Below are 16,205 nucleotides of genomic sequence, written 5' to 3'. Positions count from 1 at the left end.
TTCCAAGTCGCTGATTGGCTCGTTCATCAGCGCTCCCATCCAGCGACCGGTTCACCAAAACCTCAATCATCTAATACCAGCATAGAGGAATTCATCGATCCCGAGAAGTGAGCAAGACAAAAAGATGTGAATAAGTTCAAGCAAAATGTAAAAAAACACATCGACAACGGCAGGATTCGAACCTACGCGTGCGAACACAATGCCTATGATGTCTCGAAGAGATAGCAGGGCATCGCCTTAACCACTCGGCCACGTTGTCATGCTGTGACGGATCATATTACAGATCATATAGTCACTTGGTTCCCCCACCTAGAAACATCTGTTGACCAAACTACCTATGCATCGTGATCCTGGATCCCTATCGCGAGCGGTCGAGAGACTACATGTTTAGAACATCGCAGATCCGGGTTTTCTTTTGCTGTCCGATCAAATCAACCTTCTCATTAATCATTGCTGGTTAGGTCAATACCCACACCTCCTCTTCAGATCCCTCCGAGCGCAACCTAAGAAGCCGGAACCAAATGATGATGGTGTTCTGCGCGCGAATTGAAGAATATATCTTGAAAACAGCTACCGAAAGACTTGTACCTTACTATTTCGAGTGACGCAGCGCTTATTGGAGCCAAATGGCGAATGTTGTATACGACTGGTTGGAAACATGTAATATGACTATGAGTCTATGACAGATCTAGAAACGGGAAATTAGAAAAGGTCGTTATCTCAACGCAAGCTTAGAAGTAGTATACACTATAGGGGCTTCCAAATAGCACATTTTCAACTACTTACCTAGGTATGTAGATTACTTCACGTATTGGTTACAACGGGGGAATAATCGCTAACTCACAGTTCCCAACTCGTTGTGAAAAGAGAATATGACAAAACAACCATGTAAATTCGTCTGATCTTCTATATATTTCTCCAGCAGGATTTCGGGCTTTAAATAATCTCGCTTCCAAGCAAAGAGGAGCTTCGTTTAGCTCGAACCCTGTCACATATTAAATGCTTGTGATACTGGCCATCTCTTTCTTGTTTATGAAAAACATCTGTACTTTGTATGGTGTGCATTCCTAGATCCCATCGCTATTATAGAAGCCTATGCATAACCTTCCGCTGCCGAGTCTCGAGCGCTAAAAGCTTCGTTCTAGGCGTCCACTCTGTTTTAGGCTTCAATCGGCTGCCGTGATTAGACCAACCCTTAGTTCTCTTTCAAATGAACAGCGTGCCAGGCTGTCAAGAGGCCGCTTGTCAGATATGAGGTTGAGAGGACGAGTGGCAGTAATTCCCGCCAGTTCCAGCTTTCCAGCATATTGAATACCATCCGAGACGGCCCGAACCTATCTGTCCTGTTCATCCACATCTCTCCCAACGCACAGGCCAGAAGGCCCAGTATACCCAAGAACTGATTAAAGCATTGCCTATGTGACAGGTAATACCAGACAATGGCGGCATAGCTGTAGCTTTCAGGAACAGGACGTATAGGCACGTATTCGAATATCCCACCAACCCTTACAGGTCCTGCATGATATAGGCTGAGAAATATAAAAGGATACTCCACACAGTCCCAAAATCCAGGCATGGCTGAAAGGGGGCGGTGTTTCTTTGGTGGTGGTGGTAGGTGTGTTTGCGAGAATTTCCTGAGTAGGCGGTTGTTCCGTGGCTTTACGTGAGAATGAAGTAATAGAGAACACCGAGAAATTGATCCGCAATGTAGAGGGTTGATCGTAGATCGTGAATTGGTGGTAGTGCTTGGCTTTGGTGGTCCGAAATTGAGAAGATGGAGAGATCGGTGGATTGTTTCAGCAATGCAGCAGACAGGCACTTATTTATACACCTTTGGGGTCAGTCATCGGGACATCTAGCTTTGCATCTAAAAGCAAGATCTTAGGTAAAAGTAAGGGTAAAGATGTCTATTGGTGTTCATTACCTTTGTGCGCTGAGGCTGAAGGCTCTTTGACCTCAACCTTATCACAGCTTCGGCAATAAAGGATCAGGGCCAAGAAACCTTCTATTTGTAGCTCAAGAAGTTCAGTCGATCACCAGTTGATTGATTGATAGTTAAAGCTTATGACATCTCAACAAGACATATCAAGCCAACTAGGTTCTGTCTGCCGGAATAAGCTCTCAGCCACAAGTCGATCAAGCCAACAAACACACTAAAGAATGCCAATCAACTTCGGGTTTATAAAGGCAATATGCATATAGCCTCAATAAAAGTAAGTCTCCCAGTTAAAAAACGAATGATATGCTTTTATGATGACTCAATCAGTAACCTTATTGGCAGCTGCAAGTTGAGTCATTATGTAGGTTCGCTGGATGAAATGATAGTGAAATATTTAAAAAGTCTACACGAATAAGGGTTATCTAAAAGTATCACTTTAGCTAATCAGGGCCATCAAGAAAGATTGTTAACATCGTGGTTGTTTAAGAAATATCAAGTCATGAGGTAGTAAAAGATTATTTATAATAAATTTATTTTGACATAATATGCTAGGTATAAGGTATCCTGTAAGCCTAAATCTCTTTTCTTCTCTTCTCTTCTTGTTCTTCTTCTTTATCAGATCCAGACTCTTCCTCAGCATTCGTCTATATCTTCAGTAAACAACTGAATCATGCCTGTAGGTTTTATCTGCCGCGTCTCTGATTTAGTCCTAACATTTCAGCAGACTCCTTCTCCCTTACCCTGGCTCGAGAATCCTCTTCTAGTGCCGGCCGGTTTTTTTTCTTCACTATTATCGCTGCCATACTTTGGTTGAGGATCTTCATTGATCATCGCCGTGGTGGGAGGGGGGAATCAAGATGCTCACCACGTTCAAAGAGCGACCCAAAACCCTCAAGCGACTGGCCACGCGAGAAATTAAACAGTTTTTAAAAAGGACAATTCCAATACTTCTCACTATTGATGCATGGTAGCTGTTCAGCCATAACAATACAGTTTTATACATATTCAACATCATAATCTTACAATCATTTACCCATCACTCGGACTCCATGCTCAAAGCCTAACTCGATCCGTGCCATCCTCGAGACGACCATCTCTCTCATTGTAAAAGTGCTTCTTCGCAATCAAGCCCTTCATACGTCCCAAACGGTTCATAAGACTGGCATCGTACGGCGGGGCCTGCATCATAGCCATAACAAAAGGTCCCTGAGCACCCCAGGTGCAGCTGTGCAAGTGATCTGAGATCTGCTCTACCAACCCCTCGAGATCACCGAGCTCTTCATTCGGGAACAAACCAACTGGCTTCATTTCATCAAGGGCGTCAAAGGCGGATGTAGCATCGCCGTAGCGCTTCCAGTGGATTTCGGCAAGTTTGATGAAAAAGGTGGTTGAGACGCCAAGAACGTAGGAGGAAAGCCCGAGTTCCTTGACTCGGGGGAGGATATTGAATGCGAGGATAGATGATCTCGCAAATGCGGCGTCGAAGAGCTCGAGGCCGTAGACGAGATATTGAGGGTACAGATGCCCATGGATATCCATGACAGCCTTCTCCCCTTCTGTCTTCTCTGCTTTCTCGGCCTTCACCTTTTCAGCTTCCTCCCTCGCAATTTGCTCTTTAGATTTCCGACCCCTCTTGACTGTTGTGTCTTTCTCGACAATACCTAGCTTTCCAGGTAAGGAGAATACCTCTTCCTCCATGACATTCCAAAGTTCAATGTCTGTCTTGGAAGCCTTCATCAGATTCTGCACTCTCGTCTTCTCTTTCTCCCTGATCTGCTCATACTTTGCCCACTCACGCATCTGCTTCTTCTCCGCCTGGTCAAGTTCAGCCAAGCTGTAAAGATTAGGGCGCTTTGGTGCAAGTTCGAATTTGCCCAAAGCGTTCTCGGCAGCTCTTCGAAGAGATGATGGGTAACGTTTGAGGAAGTCACCGCTGAAATTCGAGTTGTGGGCCTTTTCTACGAGTGTGTTTCCTCTACGCGCCCCGTCTGGTCGTTCTTGGTTTGATGCTGAAATTGTAGGTTGAGTTTGGCCAAACTGAGAAGGCTTTTTGTTTTTGCCTAGGCGGCCTTGAGCAATATCATCGAAAATTCCTTTAAAAATTTCTGTCTCCGTCGGCGTCAACGTTCCTTGTCGTTCAATCTCGGTTTCGTTTGCACTTGTAGTGTCCTCATCGTCAAACTCGAAAGGAATTTCAGAATTATCGGCTTTTCTCAGTCGTCTTGTCGAAGTTGCCACTCCAGCTCTTTGAGTGAAAATAATGCTGGCGGGGCGTCTACAAGCGAGTTGTAGTGTCCTTGTTTGATACAAAAACGGCAAAAGATTTCGAGACATTTTTTGTGCTATGTTCAAGGATTTGATAAAACCTTTAATTTTCACATGAGATTTTTGGAGGCTGAAAATTGATACTGGGTCAGTAGTGGTCGGTTGAATCCCGGATGCAGAACGCGTAGGCACCAGCGCGTGACTTCGCGCCAAATTCAATTAATGAGTCGCGCTTTGGTTTGCGCCCTTCACGTCACCATTCACGATCCTGTCACCTTTGCTCTTTGCGCATACCAGCAAAATCATTCGAAGTTTTTGCTCTGGGGAGGCTCTCTCAACGCCCAAATTTTCGCCTTTGCTTGACAATACTTTATTCAAACTTGCCATTCGTGCGCCTCATTCACCGTCACCATGCCTCCTAAGAAAGGCGTCGACTCGCCCATGAGCGCCTTCGAGCGCAGGCGACAAGAGAATATGGCGTCAAACCAGAAGATTCTAGCCGATGTCGCCGTAGTCGCTAAGAAGGTCATGCCGACACCCCAGAAGAAGTCAACGCCAACCCGATCGAAGACCCGGACTCCTGCGAAACGGGAACCTGCAATGCCGACTCGGCAGTCCTCACGACTCGCTGGTCTCGATGCAGACAACGATACCTTGAAGCGAAAACTAGCGGTCGAAGCCGAACATGTCGCAGCGGAGGCGAAGGCTAAAAGGTTGAGAGTGAATGGAGACCTAAAACTCGGCGATATTGCTGTCGAGGGTAAGAAGTATCTCGCTGGTGTGGACGGGTTCAAGGGCCTTGTCCGTGGTGCGCAGCCCGGAGTCCGAACGTTCACGGAGGAAGATATTAAGGAAACCACCGACAAGGATTTGAAGGAGCTGCGAAAGCGTATGGGTGGTTTGAAGTTATACGAGCACTGGGCCCCCAATGGCAAGTACTGTCGCACAAGCGAGAAGCATGTCACTAACCGCTGAACCACAGACATCAAGATCACACCCCAACGAGTCTATGCTCTCGGCCTTCATCCCACCGAATCGAAGCCCCTTATCTTTGCTGGCGACAAAGAAGGTAACATGGGCGTATTTGACGCTTCGCAGTCTGCTCCTGAAATAAGCGATGAAGACGAAGATGCGTCTGTGCCTGATCCTGTCATTTCTGCGTTCAAGATACACAGTCGCACGATAACTTCATTCGTTTTCTCTCAGCAGGATAGCAACTCTGTTTACACGTCTTCATACGACTCGTCAATTCGGCGACTGGACTTGAACAAAGGAGAGTCATACCAGGTATGGGCGCCATCGGACCACAATGAGGATCTGCCCATATCAGCTCTTGACATGGCAGAGTCGAACCCTCATATGCTTTACTTCTCTACACTAGAAGGCGGCGTCGGTCAGTACGACACTCGAACCTCCGATGACGCCGAAATTTGGACACTTTCGGACCAGAAGATTGGTGGATTCTCTTTGCATCCGCTCCAACCTCACTTGCTCGCGACTGCATCATTAGACCGCACACTTAAGATTTGGGATCTTCGCAAGATCACTGGTAAGGGAGACCTGCGGCATCCTGCCCTCCTTGGAGAACATGGCTCGAGGCTGTCTGTATCGCACGCATCTTGGAGCCCTGGCGGCCATATTGCTACTAGCTCTTATGACGACACTATCAAGATCTACAACTTCCCCGACGCTTCGTCTTGGAAGCCCGGCCAGGACGTTAGCATTGAACCTACCCATCAAGTACGCCACAACAATCAGACTGGTCGTTGGGTGACTATTCTGAAGCCTCAATGGCAGAAGCGGCCTCATGATGGAATTCAGAAGTTTGTCATTGGAAACATGAATCGTTTTGTGGATGTTTTTGCCTCAGACGGCAGCCAACTGGCTCAGCTTGATGGGGAGGGTATCACTGCAGTACCAGCCGTCGCACACTTCCACCCGTCTCGCGATTGGGTCGCTGGTGCAACATCCAGTGGAAAGCTTTGTTTTTGGCAGTGAGCCTCGGATTACCGGTTTCGAAAAGGGGTGCATGGAATCATCAGCATTTAAGCGGGAGTTTTGGTTTGCTATATCTCGTGAATAATGGATCAGGTTGTCGGCAATGACGGAACAGAATACGCGTTTGTTGGAGTAGTGTAAAATACGAATGTCCGAGTACGAGAGTCGAGGACTATGGGTCCCTTGTTTTCAACAATTGCTCTGATGTACATAGAGGCTGAGTCGATCACGCTGTAATGTTTGTGTGGAATCTACTACTAGACCCCTCAAAAATTCGCTCCAAATTGAATGACAAGCCATGGCGTTCCTCTGACTCAGGCACCGAAACTTATCGCATGCACGTTCATTATGACGTGGATTCACGAACAGCTGATCGCTCTTCTCTGAGTGAGGGCCTTTGTGGTCAGCATGGCAAGGGATTATTCACATCATCTGGGCTTGTTTTCCCACTTGACCAATGCTTGCATGTGATCGATTCACGGTGTTGAAGGACGAGCCGCCCGATTGGCGTCATTTGTTATCGATAGCGATATCAGCCAATAAGACGCAGTCTTGGACTCACAAGAGTGGATAGCACACAAGGGTTCCATTGTTTCCCCAGGGTATTTCCACCGCTGAGAAGGTCAGGTCCACTAGCCGTCCCCTAAAACTCCACTGGAGATTCAGGCAGATTGACCTAAAAGCCTAGGCAGCGTCAGCCCCAGGGTCAGGTTCCTTCTTGATCAGGAATGCCGTGATCCTTATCTGGATCCATGCTTTGTTCGTTTCCTTGCGATCCGAATGTTTGTTTCCTCCAACTCCTCTTTATGTTTGGTTTTGCTCAGCCCAAACAGTAACCTTCGTACCGTAGCGTAACACCCACACAAGCGAATCTTCACACGAACCCCGATACGCGCAGCGGATGGCATCAACTTCGAGTCGTATTGTTTCCCCACGATAGTACAGCGTCGACTGTTTGCGGCGCAAACCGGGTCCAGATTCACGACTGCATGATCACTCGCATCATCCTCGGACCGTGCCTAGAATTTAACGGTCGGTCTAATTAGGCTTTGCACAAGAAATCTTGAGGTGCCATTTTCGTGAACCATCCCATCCTTCCGATCGCAATAGAGCCAGGACTGTAGGCGATCGTTGACCGTCGCCCCGCTCGACTTGACCGGCCATCATGGCTTCTCAAGCTGATGATGCTCCGGCCCAAGCCAGCATTGGCGCGGGAGACATCAAGGAGCATGTCCACGAGGAACTTCATCGAAGAAAGCGACAAGACTCCACCGCGACCGTGTTTCCCGAGCCTCTACGAGAAAGCGATGCCGAAGACGAAGAAGAGGATGACACTACACAAGGGCCACCGATGTTCATGAACATGAACCAGAGCATATTCGGTCTTATTGCGACTGCTAGCTCTCGTGTCGACTTTAATGATCGATTCGATGGAATGAGTAGTGACGAAGAGGGTGAAGGATCATCATCACAACATAGCCGTGACCATATCGCACAAACATCGATCCTACAGCCAGGAGGCAAGGGAAAGGACAAAGGGCATAGAAGGAAAAAGCTTTCGGAGCATAAGTTGTTGCGATCGCTACCTGCGTTGCCGAAACTTCGTTCCCGGCATAAATCCCAGCCATCTCGACTATCTGCTCCGGTTGAGACTGCTGATGAATCCGACGTGGAAGACAACGGCACTTTGTCGCCTGCGCCAGCTCTTACGCTGACACGCCAAGATACCCAGGGTGTCATGAGTAGGATGTTAGAGGCCAAGGCCGACTTGTCTAGCAGACCCAGCTTCGATCTGGACCGTTTATCATCTGATGTTAGTCGATCTAGTGATGGCGAGGTGGTCTCGGCTCTGGCAAAGAAGCTCAAGGAGATTTTCGAGTTTGATACATACGAGCAGGTCATTGAAGGTTTGTCAAAGTTGGATCTCCATCCTTTGAGTATGCTAACTGGTCATAGAATACCCCTGCTGGCTGCTACAGAGTGTCCTTCTTCAAGGATACATGTACATCACTTCCAAGCATATCTGCTTTTACGCATACCTCCCCAAGAAGGCGGTAAGTTACAGAGTCTGACTGCCAGATAGTTGCTAACACCAAGCAAGAATGAGGCCGTCAAGTCAGGGTATCTATCGAAGAGCGGCAAACGCAACCCAAGCTACACAAGGTTTTGGTTCCGACTAAAGGGCGATGTTTTGGCATATTACAAAACTGCAACAGACGTTTACTTCCCCCATGGACAGATTGATCTGCGATACGGCATCTCAGCAAACATCGTGGACAAGGATAAGGAAGGTCTACACTTCACAGTTGAGACACATCATCGAACGTACAAGTTCAGGGCCGACAGCGCTCCAAGTGCCAAAGAATGGGTCAAGAGCCTGCAAAGAGTCATCTTCCGAAGTCACAACGATGGTGACAGCGTCAAGATCTCATTACCGATTAAAAATGTGATCGATATTGAAGATACTCAGATGATTGCGTTCGCCGATACTTGCAAGGTTAGAGTCATTGACAACGATGAGACATATGCTATTGACGAGGTAAGTGCCAAAAAGTCTTGGTAACATCTCCACTAACAATAGTCACAGTACTTCTTCTCCTTCTTCAGCTTTGGGAAGGACGCCATTAATGTGCTCAAGATCCTCATCGAGGCTTCTGCAGAAAGCCGGTCAGCGGAGAAAGCTGTGTCTAGCCGTGAGGAGAACGAGAGCTCTCAATCTCCGTCCGGCCGGACATCGATGGCAGCAAGCCGTGATCTTCCCCAAATTGACAGACTGCACACAGGAAAGCTTCCCGATACCGTGAAGGCCACACTGGCTCCCATGTCGCCGTTGTCGCCTCATTCACCAAGCCAACTGAGCCCTCGGGCAAGTATAGACGCTCCACGAACAAGTTTTGACGGCTTCAGAAGATTTGGACGCAAGAGTATGGATGTACCAAGTTCCATCGGAGACTTCAGCCCTCGCAGGAGCTTTAGCGGCACCAGACGATCAACGAGTCGTCATCAACACGGCAGCACGACTCCCAAACAGCAACAGGCTCAGGACTCGGGAGATTCGTTCGTTCATTCATCGATCGACAACCCAAGTATCTCCACACTATCACCGCCTTCGTTTGAGGATCCATCCGCGAGCCAGATCCTTCAAGGAAGCGAGGTCTTTCACAGCCCGACGATGCGACGCTCTGCTTCGGCATCTAGAAAGCGCGAACAGTCTGGGAAGAAAACACCTCGGAACTCTAGCTCGAACCGAGAGCGCCCTCGTCATATTCACCATGCCGCAACGACAGGCGCCATGCAGGAAATGGGTGGTGAAGCTAGTGATTCTCAGCGTCCAGTCACCCCAACGCTCAACAGTATCACTAAGATTGGAGCATATCCCTTACAACGAGCTAATGCCTTTGCGGAGTATCTCAGTCGTACAAGCCAGCGTATGGGTTCTATGTTTGCAACCGAGTCACTGGGTTATGTGGAAAAGGTACATGGCATGTGGAAAGGAGAACATAGGCATTACGATGAGCCCCAAGAGCTCAAGACTGATGATGATGGCGATGACATCGACTCGGACGCAGAAGACAAGACACAGACCGCCATGGACCGATTCCGGGCGCATTTCACCCTACCCGAGTCTGAGAAGCTTATTGCAACGTACTTTGGGGCTATCTTCAAGGTTTTGCCTCTTTATGGAAAGTTCTATATCAGTGATCGATCATTCTGCTTCCGGAGTTTGTATCCCGGCACAAGAACAAAGCTCATCCTGCCTTTGAAGGATATCGAGAATGTTCACAAGGAAAAGGGTTTTCGGTTCGGTTACTACGGCCTTACAGTCGTCATCCGTGGTCACGAGGAGCTATTCTTTGAGTTTAGGCGCCCAGGGCTCCGAGATGATTGCGCGGTGACGCTGCATCAACTCATGGAGACTAACCGTTTCCTTGAGAAGTCCGGTTTCCTTGATCAAGAGGAGCAAGACGATGAAGAAGCTGCTGCTGCAATTGCGGAGCGCGACGCGCTGAAGGCTGCGCGACAGGATGAGTTCGTCAACCACGAACTGGAGCTACCACGTGAGACCTCTGGAGTTTCGAACGCTCCGACAATATTGTTTGATAACCCCAATTCGTCCGGTCTTGCGTTCAAGCCGCAAAAGTCGATGAAGATCACATGTCTCACCATCGGATCTCGAGGTGATGTACAACCATACATTGCCTTGTGCAAGGGTCTTATTGCTGAAGGCCACAAGCCTCGGATTGCCACACATGCGGAATTCCAAGGATGGATCGAGTCACACGGTATCGAGTTTGCCCGAGTTGAGGGCGACCCTGGTGAGCTGATGCGTCTTTGTATCGAGAATGGAACATTCACATGGGCTTTCCTTCGGGAGGCAAACTCGACCTTCCGAGGATGGCTTGACGAACTTCTCGACTCTGCCTACACAGCATGTGAGGGCTCTGAACTTCTCATTGAGTCTCCTTCTGCCATGGCTGGCATTCACATCGCGGAGAAGCTTGGTATTCCCTATTTCCGAGCGTTCACTATGCCTTGGACTAGGACACGAGCATATCCTCACGCTTTTATCATGCCTGAGCACAAGATGGGAGGTGCATACAACTATATGACATATGTCATGTTTGACAACATCTTTTGGAAGGCTACGGCTTACCAGGTGAATCGATGGAGACGAAAGACGCTTGGCCTGCCTAGCACCAACCTTGAGAAGATGCAGCCTAATAAGGTGCCCTTCCTGTACAACTTCAGTCCTAGCGTGGTCGCGCCTCCTCTGGACTTTTCCGATTGGATTAGAGTAACTGGCTACTGGTTCCTCAATGAGGGAGGCGACTGGGAGCCACCTCAGGAGCTGCAGGACTTTATCGCCAAAGCCAGAGCGGATGGAAAGAAGCTGGTCTACGTAGGCTTTGGCTCCATCATCGTCAAGGACCCTGCCAAGATGACACAAGAGGTCATCGACGCTGTTCTCAAGGCAGATGTTCGGTGCATTCTGTCAAAGGGCTGGTCAGACCGTATCTCGCCGAAAGACGACCCGTCCAAGCCTCGCCCCGAAGAGCCAGAGATGCCTCCAGAGATCCATGTGATTAAATCCGCACCGCACGATTGGCTCTTCAGTCAGATCGACGCTGCTGCGCATCACGGTGGTTCTGGAACAACAGGCGCCAGTCTTCGTGCCGGTATCCCCACCATCATTCGCCCGTTCTTTGGCGACCAGTTCTTCTTTGCTACACGGGTTGAGGATCTTGGTGTTGGAGTCTGGGTGAAGAAATGGGGTACCAACAGCTTCGGTCGAGCCCTTTGGGAAGTGACGCGTAACGAGCGCATGATAGTAAAGGCTCGTGTCCTTGGCGAACAGATCCGTAGTGTAAGTCTCCCTCGACTCTCAGTTCCACAAATCACTAACATCCACAGGAATCGGGTGTCGATAGCGCCATCCAGTGCATCTACCGCGATCTCGAATACGCCAAGAGTCTCATCAAGCGCAACGCCGGTAAGGCTGCCCAACACGACGCAAATGAGGACGAAGACACAGAGGAGAGCTGGACATTCGTCGGAAGAGACGAGCCAGATCCCGACGCTGTGACGAAGAAGCTGAGTGAGGGTTTGGTAGACACTGAAAAGCCGCTGTCTTTGGGAAGTCAGGCGCCTTCGACTGCTACGGCATGATGAACATGCTGCTACGAACTGTCATGTGTGGGGTTTTCTTTGGTGATTTAATCTGATTGTGCACTTGTTCTTCTGCATTTGGGTGATGGCTTAATTATGGGCTTTTGGATGATTTGGAGTCTGGATGGATTGCTTGCCGATAGACGTATGATCTAGAAGTCATAGACTACGTATGAAGATGACCCTACTTCGTCTTGGGAATTGAGAATCGAGGTCTGGTGCTTTGACTTGGATGACGAGTGAGGCTGGCAAATTGGCATATACGTGAAGCTTGTCGCCACGCCTCGCAACACCGTGATCGCAAGCCTAAACCGCCGACACAGAGCTCTCGCCAGACTATCCTCCCGGTGATCAATTATTTTCTCAAGTGCTCATACCTGTTTAATTGAATCAAAGTATACCCTGAGTCTTGTTTGCCTTTAACGCAGATAGGTTTAAGAGTTCTGATGGCGATCTCGAAAACCCTCTGTGAACTCTTCAAGCCTTTCATTGGTAAGTTTTAAGTTCAGTTCCATGTAGGGACCAGAAGACTCTTTATCCTAATAGGTAGTTGCTAAAGCTTCTTTTGACATCCACAAAGCTTCTTTTACTGTGCGCAGAGTATATATACTTACTCTCCCAAGCTCCTCCAGTCCTATTCCTTGGTTACTTCAACCTCCATTATCCACATCTTCTAAAGGCAAAGTCTCCCGCACACATAAAATAGCATGACTCACTGGAGCTCACTCACTCAGGAGATCCGCGATATCATCTTGGGATGCGTCTTTGTTCACGACCACATCGCGCCCTATGCTCCCGTCTCGATAGAATGGCGCGATGCCATTGAGAAAAAGACCTTTCGGCACCTTCATATTCAAGTCTCCTCTTCGGACACTCGCTATAGCGCACCAGAGGTGTTTCAGACACTTAGTCAGCTGCGGAATCGACATCAACGACTCGTCAAACACATATGGCTTAACGTTGAGCTTGTCCCTGGGGGGTTTGATCCATCATGGAACGTGGATATGTGTATCAGCGTTGCCATAACATGGCTATTCCGGGCCTTGCAATTCTGGCCGGCACAGAACGACCTGACGCTAGAGATCAATGAGTATTATACTGCGTATTACTCGGCGCCATGGTTTAGAGGGCATCACATTGGGGGCCCAGGGGAACAAGACGGAGGTATGCCTCTGTCGTCGGATTCTCGACTCGAAAGCTTTGACATGCCTTCACACAACTCACTAATGGGTTTATTTGAATTCTTGGACTTCAAGCTGCAGAGATGTCCCTCTGTCGAAGCTGTAACAAAGTTTCTTCGTCCTCGACAGTGCCGGCGTCGATTTAAACCAGACACTCTTTCCTGCATACTCGAGCGACTTCCTCAGCTGGAGGAGATTTCCCTTGAGACTTGGGATGTCTCAGAGATTTACGGATTCAATTGCGTGGAAATGTGTGCAACATCCCTGTTCCTGCAGCCTGATTCCTTCAGGAATGTCAAGTCGATGACGGTTTTCCAAGATCGCAATGAGTACTTTAACGCTGTAGCTCGTCACCACATAGCTGAGTTTCAACGCCGTATTCAGCCCCAATCGAGGCCAACTCCGCCAGACAAAGTGCCATGGCATCGACCAGTACTGGCTCGGGAACTCGCTGTAGCAAGCCTTTCGCTTGAGAATCTCTCCCTTTCTTTCTTGGTCGACGCTGTCGACTTCTTCGGCCAGTGTCGAGAAAACTGGCTCTGGGCCGACTTGCGTTCCCTTACACTGACGTCCCGACTTCTCACCTGTGAAGGTGACTCTTTCAAGATGCACGGGCTGTTAAAAACTGTTGCGCAAATGGCCAAGCGCATGCCAAAGTTGGAGAGGCTTACAGTATGGAACGGCGGAGCCAATGAAGCATGCGCCTTCACATATCGCAAGCAGCGACTCACTGCTTCGGTGACGTGGCAGGCAAAGGGTGGTACGCAGCTGAATCCCGCAGTGTACAGAGATTGGGAGAACTTACATTCCGAATGTTTTTTCGAGGTCGAGGAAAAGGATACTTGGCCTTTGATCACGTCTCACGCTGCTGCTATCATGTGCTTGGGGTTGGAGCATGTGGTGAACGATGTGTCGTTGAGACAGATGCAATTGGAGAATAGTATCCCTTGGTCGAATATCTGAATAATTTTACGACTTTTCAATTTAAAGATAGAATCATTTACAAATACTTCAGCCTATTATATGTCAACAACAGATAAGAAGGAATGCCATCCTTGTAGTCTACAAGTGAAGTTCCTCGCACGCAAGAAGCAAGCTTGTTTCCTCACGGGAAAGCACCGAGGTGATTGTTTCATTCCACTTGACTCGCTCGCTAATCATATAAATTTAAGTTCTTCCCTGTCTGCACTCGGGCTAAGGTAACAGTACCACTCATTACTGCATCTCGGGTCGATGGCTACAGAGAGAAAGTCAGGTGAGGTCCAGGCAGCCAAGTAATACAGAGAGAGAAATTCTGGTAACAATTCTGGAACTGCCTGTACATAGCGGCTAAATGGGAGTTGGTGATTGCTGTTCGATTCGGGTGTATAGGTCAATTGATATACTAAGTAGTAACAGTGTGCATCGCCTACACCATCTTATACTCTGATCACCTTTTTCTCGGAACATTGAATGATTGAGGGAAGAGTCTAACAATTGTTAAAGCACCAAATCAGCCGTTCTCGGTCCCAGAGGAGGATGGCTTACCTTCTGGATAACCATTCGTCACGCTATCCTTCACTTACACTCTCTAACCGCCCCAGGTTGCGTGCGCGACCGACATGACACTCTTTGGCTACGACCAAGGCGTTTTCAGTAGCTGTCCCCTTGGTCTCCTTGAATCATAACCTCTGATATTCTCGGGTGGTATCGTCGTAACTCAACCTCGTTGGTCCAACAAAGACGAACCTCCTTTCCACTGTAACTGCAATCTATGACATCGGTTGCTTTTTTGGCTTTGTTATTCGTTCGGGCGCAGCATTTACTGACTGTGTATAGAATAGAGAATGGCATCAATACTGCTAGATCACAGATAAATACGTTCAACAGGAGCAGGAGGACATCCGAAGGGAAGAGTTTGAGGGTGGAAGTTCTGATGATGGAGTTGCCTCTGAAGAGAAGGCCTCAGGGAGCAAATCTTCTGACCTTGGACTGAGGTGCGATGACATACATAGTCTAAGATCCACTGAAATCACCTCAATCCTTTTATACGTTAGTATAAACGTGTCTCACTCAAGCTTTCTTGCCTCCATGGGTCGGGTTTGATGGGAGGTTATTTTAGCGTTAGAGCTACCACAAGATGGCGGAGCTGCGAATAGTTCAGAATCATCGAAGATATCTTAATAGTTGAAGGCAGCTATTCAAATACTACTCTTGGGATTCCTCGTATGTGAATAGGCATGTGACACGGTGGACTATTGATACAACTCCTCAATCCATGCTCAGCTGCGGCCAGTTCTTGATCGTAAACCCCTCTTCAAATGATTTGTCGTCAGATAGACTCTTCGTCATCAGCGTCCTCGTCTTCTCTCTGCATAACCTCACCAATTGCGGTCTCTGTCACTTCATCACTCTCATCATCTTCCTCTTCAATATCCCATTTCATGGCCTTCTCCCCGTACATATCCATGTAACTCTGTGCCGTGATGGGCAACACCGCATCCCCATTGTCAAATCTCCTCAACTTCAACTTCGCCGCCTTGAGCCACCATCTCTCCAAGAACTCGTCCTCCAATTCGACAAAATGTGGGTTTCGCTTCACCACGCGAACCTTTCTGTGCTTCTCTCCACCCGGGTCATTCCTTATTTGTGGCTTGTGCAGCAAGTCATCAAAGATAGGACAGTCAAACCAGGGCGAACTGAGAAGCACATCGCGCCACAGACCATCTTCATGGGCTTGCTGTGTCTCTTCGAGATGCGGGGCGTGCATGATCTCGCGCTACCAGGCCAGCATACCGTGCATATCGTGGAAGTCCCAGAGCTGTGCGTTGGGAGAGTGGATATCTTTGTAACGGCGGTTTGAACGGTCAAGAGCAGTCCAGAAGAAGAATTGGATGTGTTCGTCCTTGCATTCCCGGATGTTGGGGCTGCTGCTGAGGGTCTTGAAGATGCGTGCTCTGCTAGTGGCCGCGAGAAGCCAGTCTTCATCTAGTTTTGATGTTGATGGGACGATGGGGCTCTTGTTGTTTGGGTACGGATAGAGATCGAAAATCGGGGTATGGCTTTTGTGCCATATTGCTTCGATGTTGCCGGGGGGGTCTGGCCTGTAACCTTCAGGGATATCGTCCTCCATCGTGAGGTCTCTGTTTCATAAGTAAATGAGGTCTTGACATGTT

General features: G+C 48.5%; 5 protein-coding genes and 1 non-coding gene; 3 read left to right on the top strand and 3 right to left on the bottom strand.

The window, feature by feature from the left end:
* Positions 1 to 160: 160 nt before the first annotated feature.
* On the bottom strand, positions 161 to 258 carry tRNA. The gene has a single exon. It is a non-coding gene (tRNA).
* A 2,734-nt stretch (positions 259 to 2,992) lies between these two features.
* On the bottom strand, positions 2,993 to 4,273 carry FFUJ_12400 (uncharacterized protein; the record flags this gene model as incomplete). Its single annotated transcript, XM_023582001.1, has 1 exon — positions 2,993 to 4,273. The coding sequence occupies one exon, from the start codon at positions 4,271 to 4,273 to the stop codon at positions 2,993 to 2,995; it is 1,281 nt and encodes a 426-aa protein (XP_023434601.1).
* A 342-nt stretch (positions 4,274 to 4,615) lies between these two features.
* Positions 4,616 to 6,202, top strand: FFUJ_12399 (related to Pas7p; the record flags this gene model as incomplete). XM_023582000.1 has 2 exons in its annotated part: positions 4,616 to 5,093; positions 5,187 to 6,202. 2 exons carry the CDS (start codon positions 4,616 to 4,618, stop codon positions 6,200 to 6,202), a joined length of 1,494 nt encoding a protein of 497 aa, XP_023434600.1.
* Positions 6,203 to 7,367: 1,165 nt separating this feature from the next.
* On the top strand, positions 7,368 to 11,869 carry FFUJ_12398 (probable UGT51-sterol glucosyltransferase (UDP-glucose:sterol glucosyltransferase); the record flags this gene model as incomplete). XM_023581999.1 has 5 exons in its annotated part: positions 7,368 to 8,109; positions 8,159 to 8,256; positions 8,304 to 8,741; positions 8,790 to 11,567; positions 11,615 to 11,869. The coding sequence occupies 5 exons, from the start codon at positions 7,368 to 7,370 to the stop codon at positions 11,867 to 11,869; spliced, it is 4,311 nt and encodes a 1,436-aa protein (XP_023434599.1).
* A 707-nt stretch (positions 11,870 to 12,576) lies between these two features.
* On the top strand, positions 12,577 to 14,013 carry FFUJ_12397 (uncharacterized protein; the record flags this gene model as incomplete). Its single annotated transcript, XM_023581998.1, has 1 exon — positions 12,577 to 14,013. The coding sequence occupies one exon, from the start codon at positions 12,577 to 12,579 to the stop codon at positions 14,011 to 14,013; it is 1,437 nt and encodes a 478-aa protein (XP_023434598.1).
* A 1,348-nt stretch (positions 14,014 to 15,361) lies between these two features.
* Positions 15,362 to 16,162, bottom strand: FFUJ_12396 (uncharacterized protein; the record flags this gene model as incomplete). XM_023581997.1 has 2 exons in its annotated part: positions 15,362 to 15,777; positions 15,826 to 16,162. 2 exons carry the CDS (start codon positions 16,160 to 16,162, stop codon positions 15,362 to 15,364), a joined length of 753 nt encoding a protein of 250 aa, XP_023434597.1.
* Between the last annotated feature and the right edge of the window lie 43 nt (positions 16,163 to 16,205).

Source organism: Fusarium fujikuroi, chromosome FFUJ_chr08 (assembly GCF_900079805.1).
Source record: "Fusarium fujikuroi IMI 58289 draft genome, chromosome FFUJ_chr08".
Classification (NCBI taxonomy): Eukaryota; Fungi; Ascomycota; class Sordariomycetes; order Hypocreales; family Nectriaceae; genus Fusarium; species Fusarium fujikuroi.
Note: the sequence above shows the minus strand (reverse complement) of the source record. Positions and strands in the feature narration are given on the sequence as shown.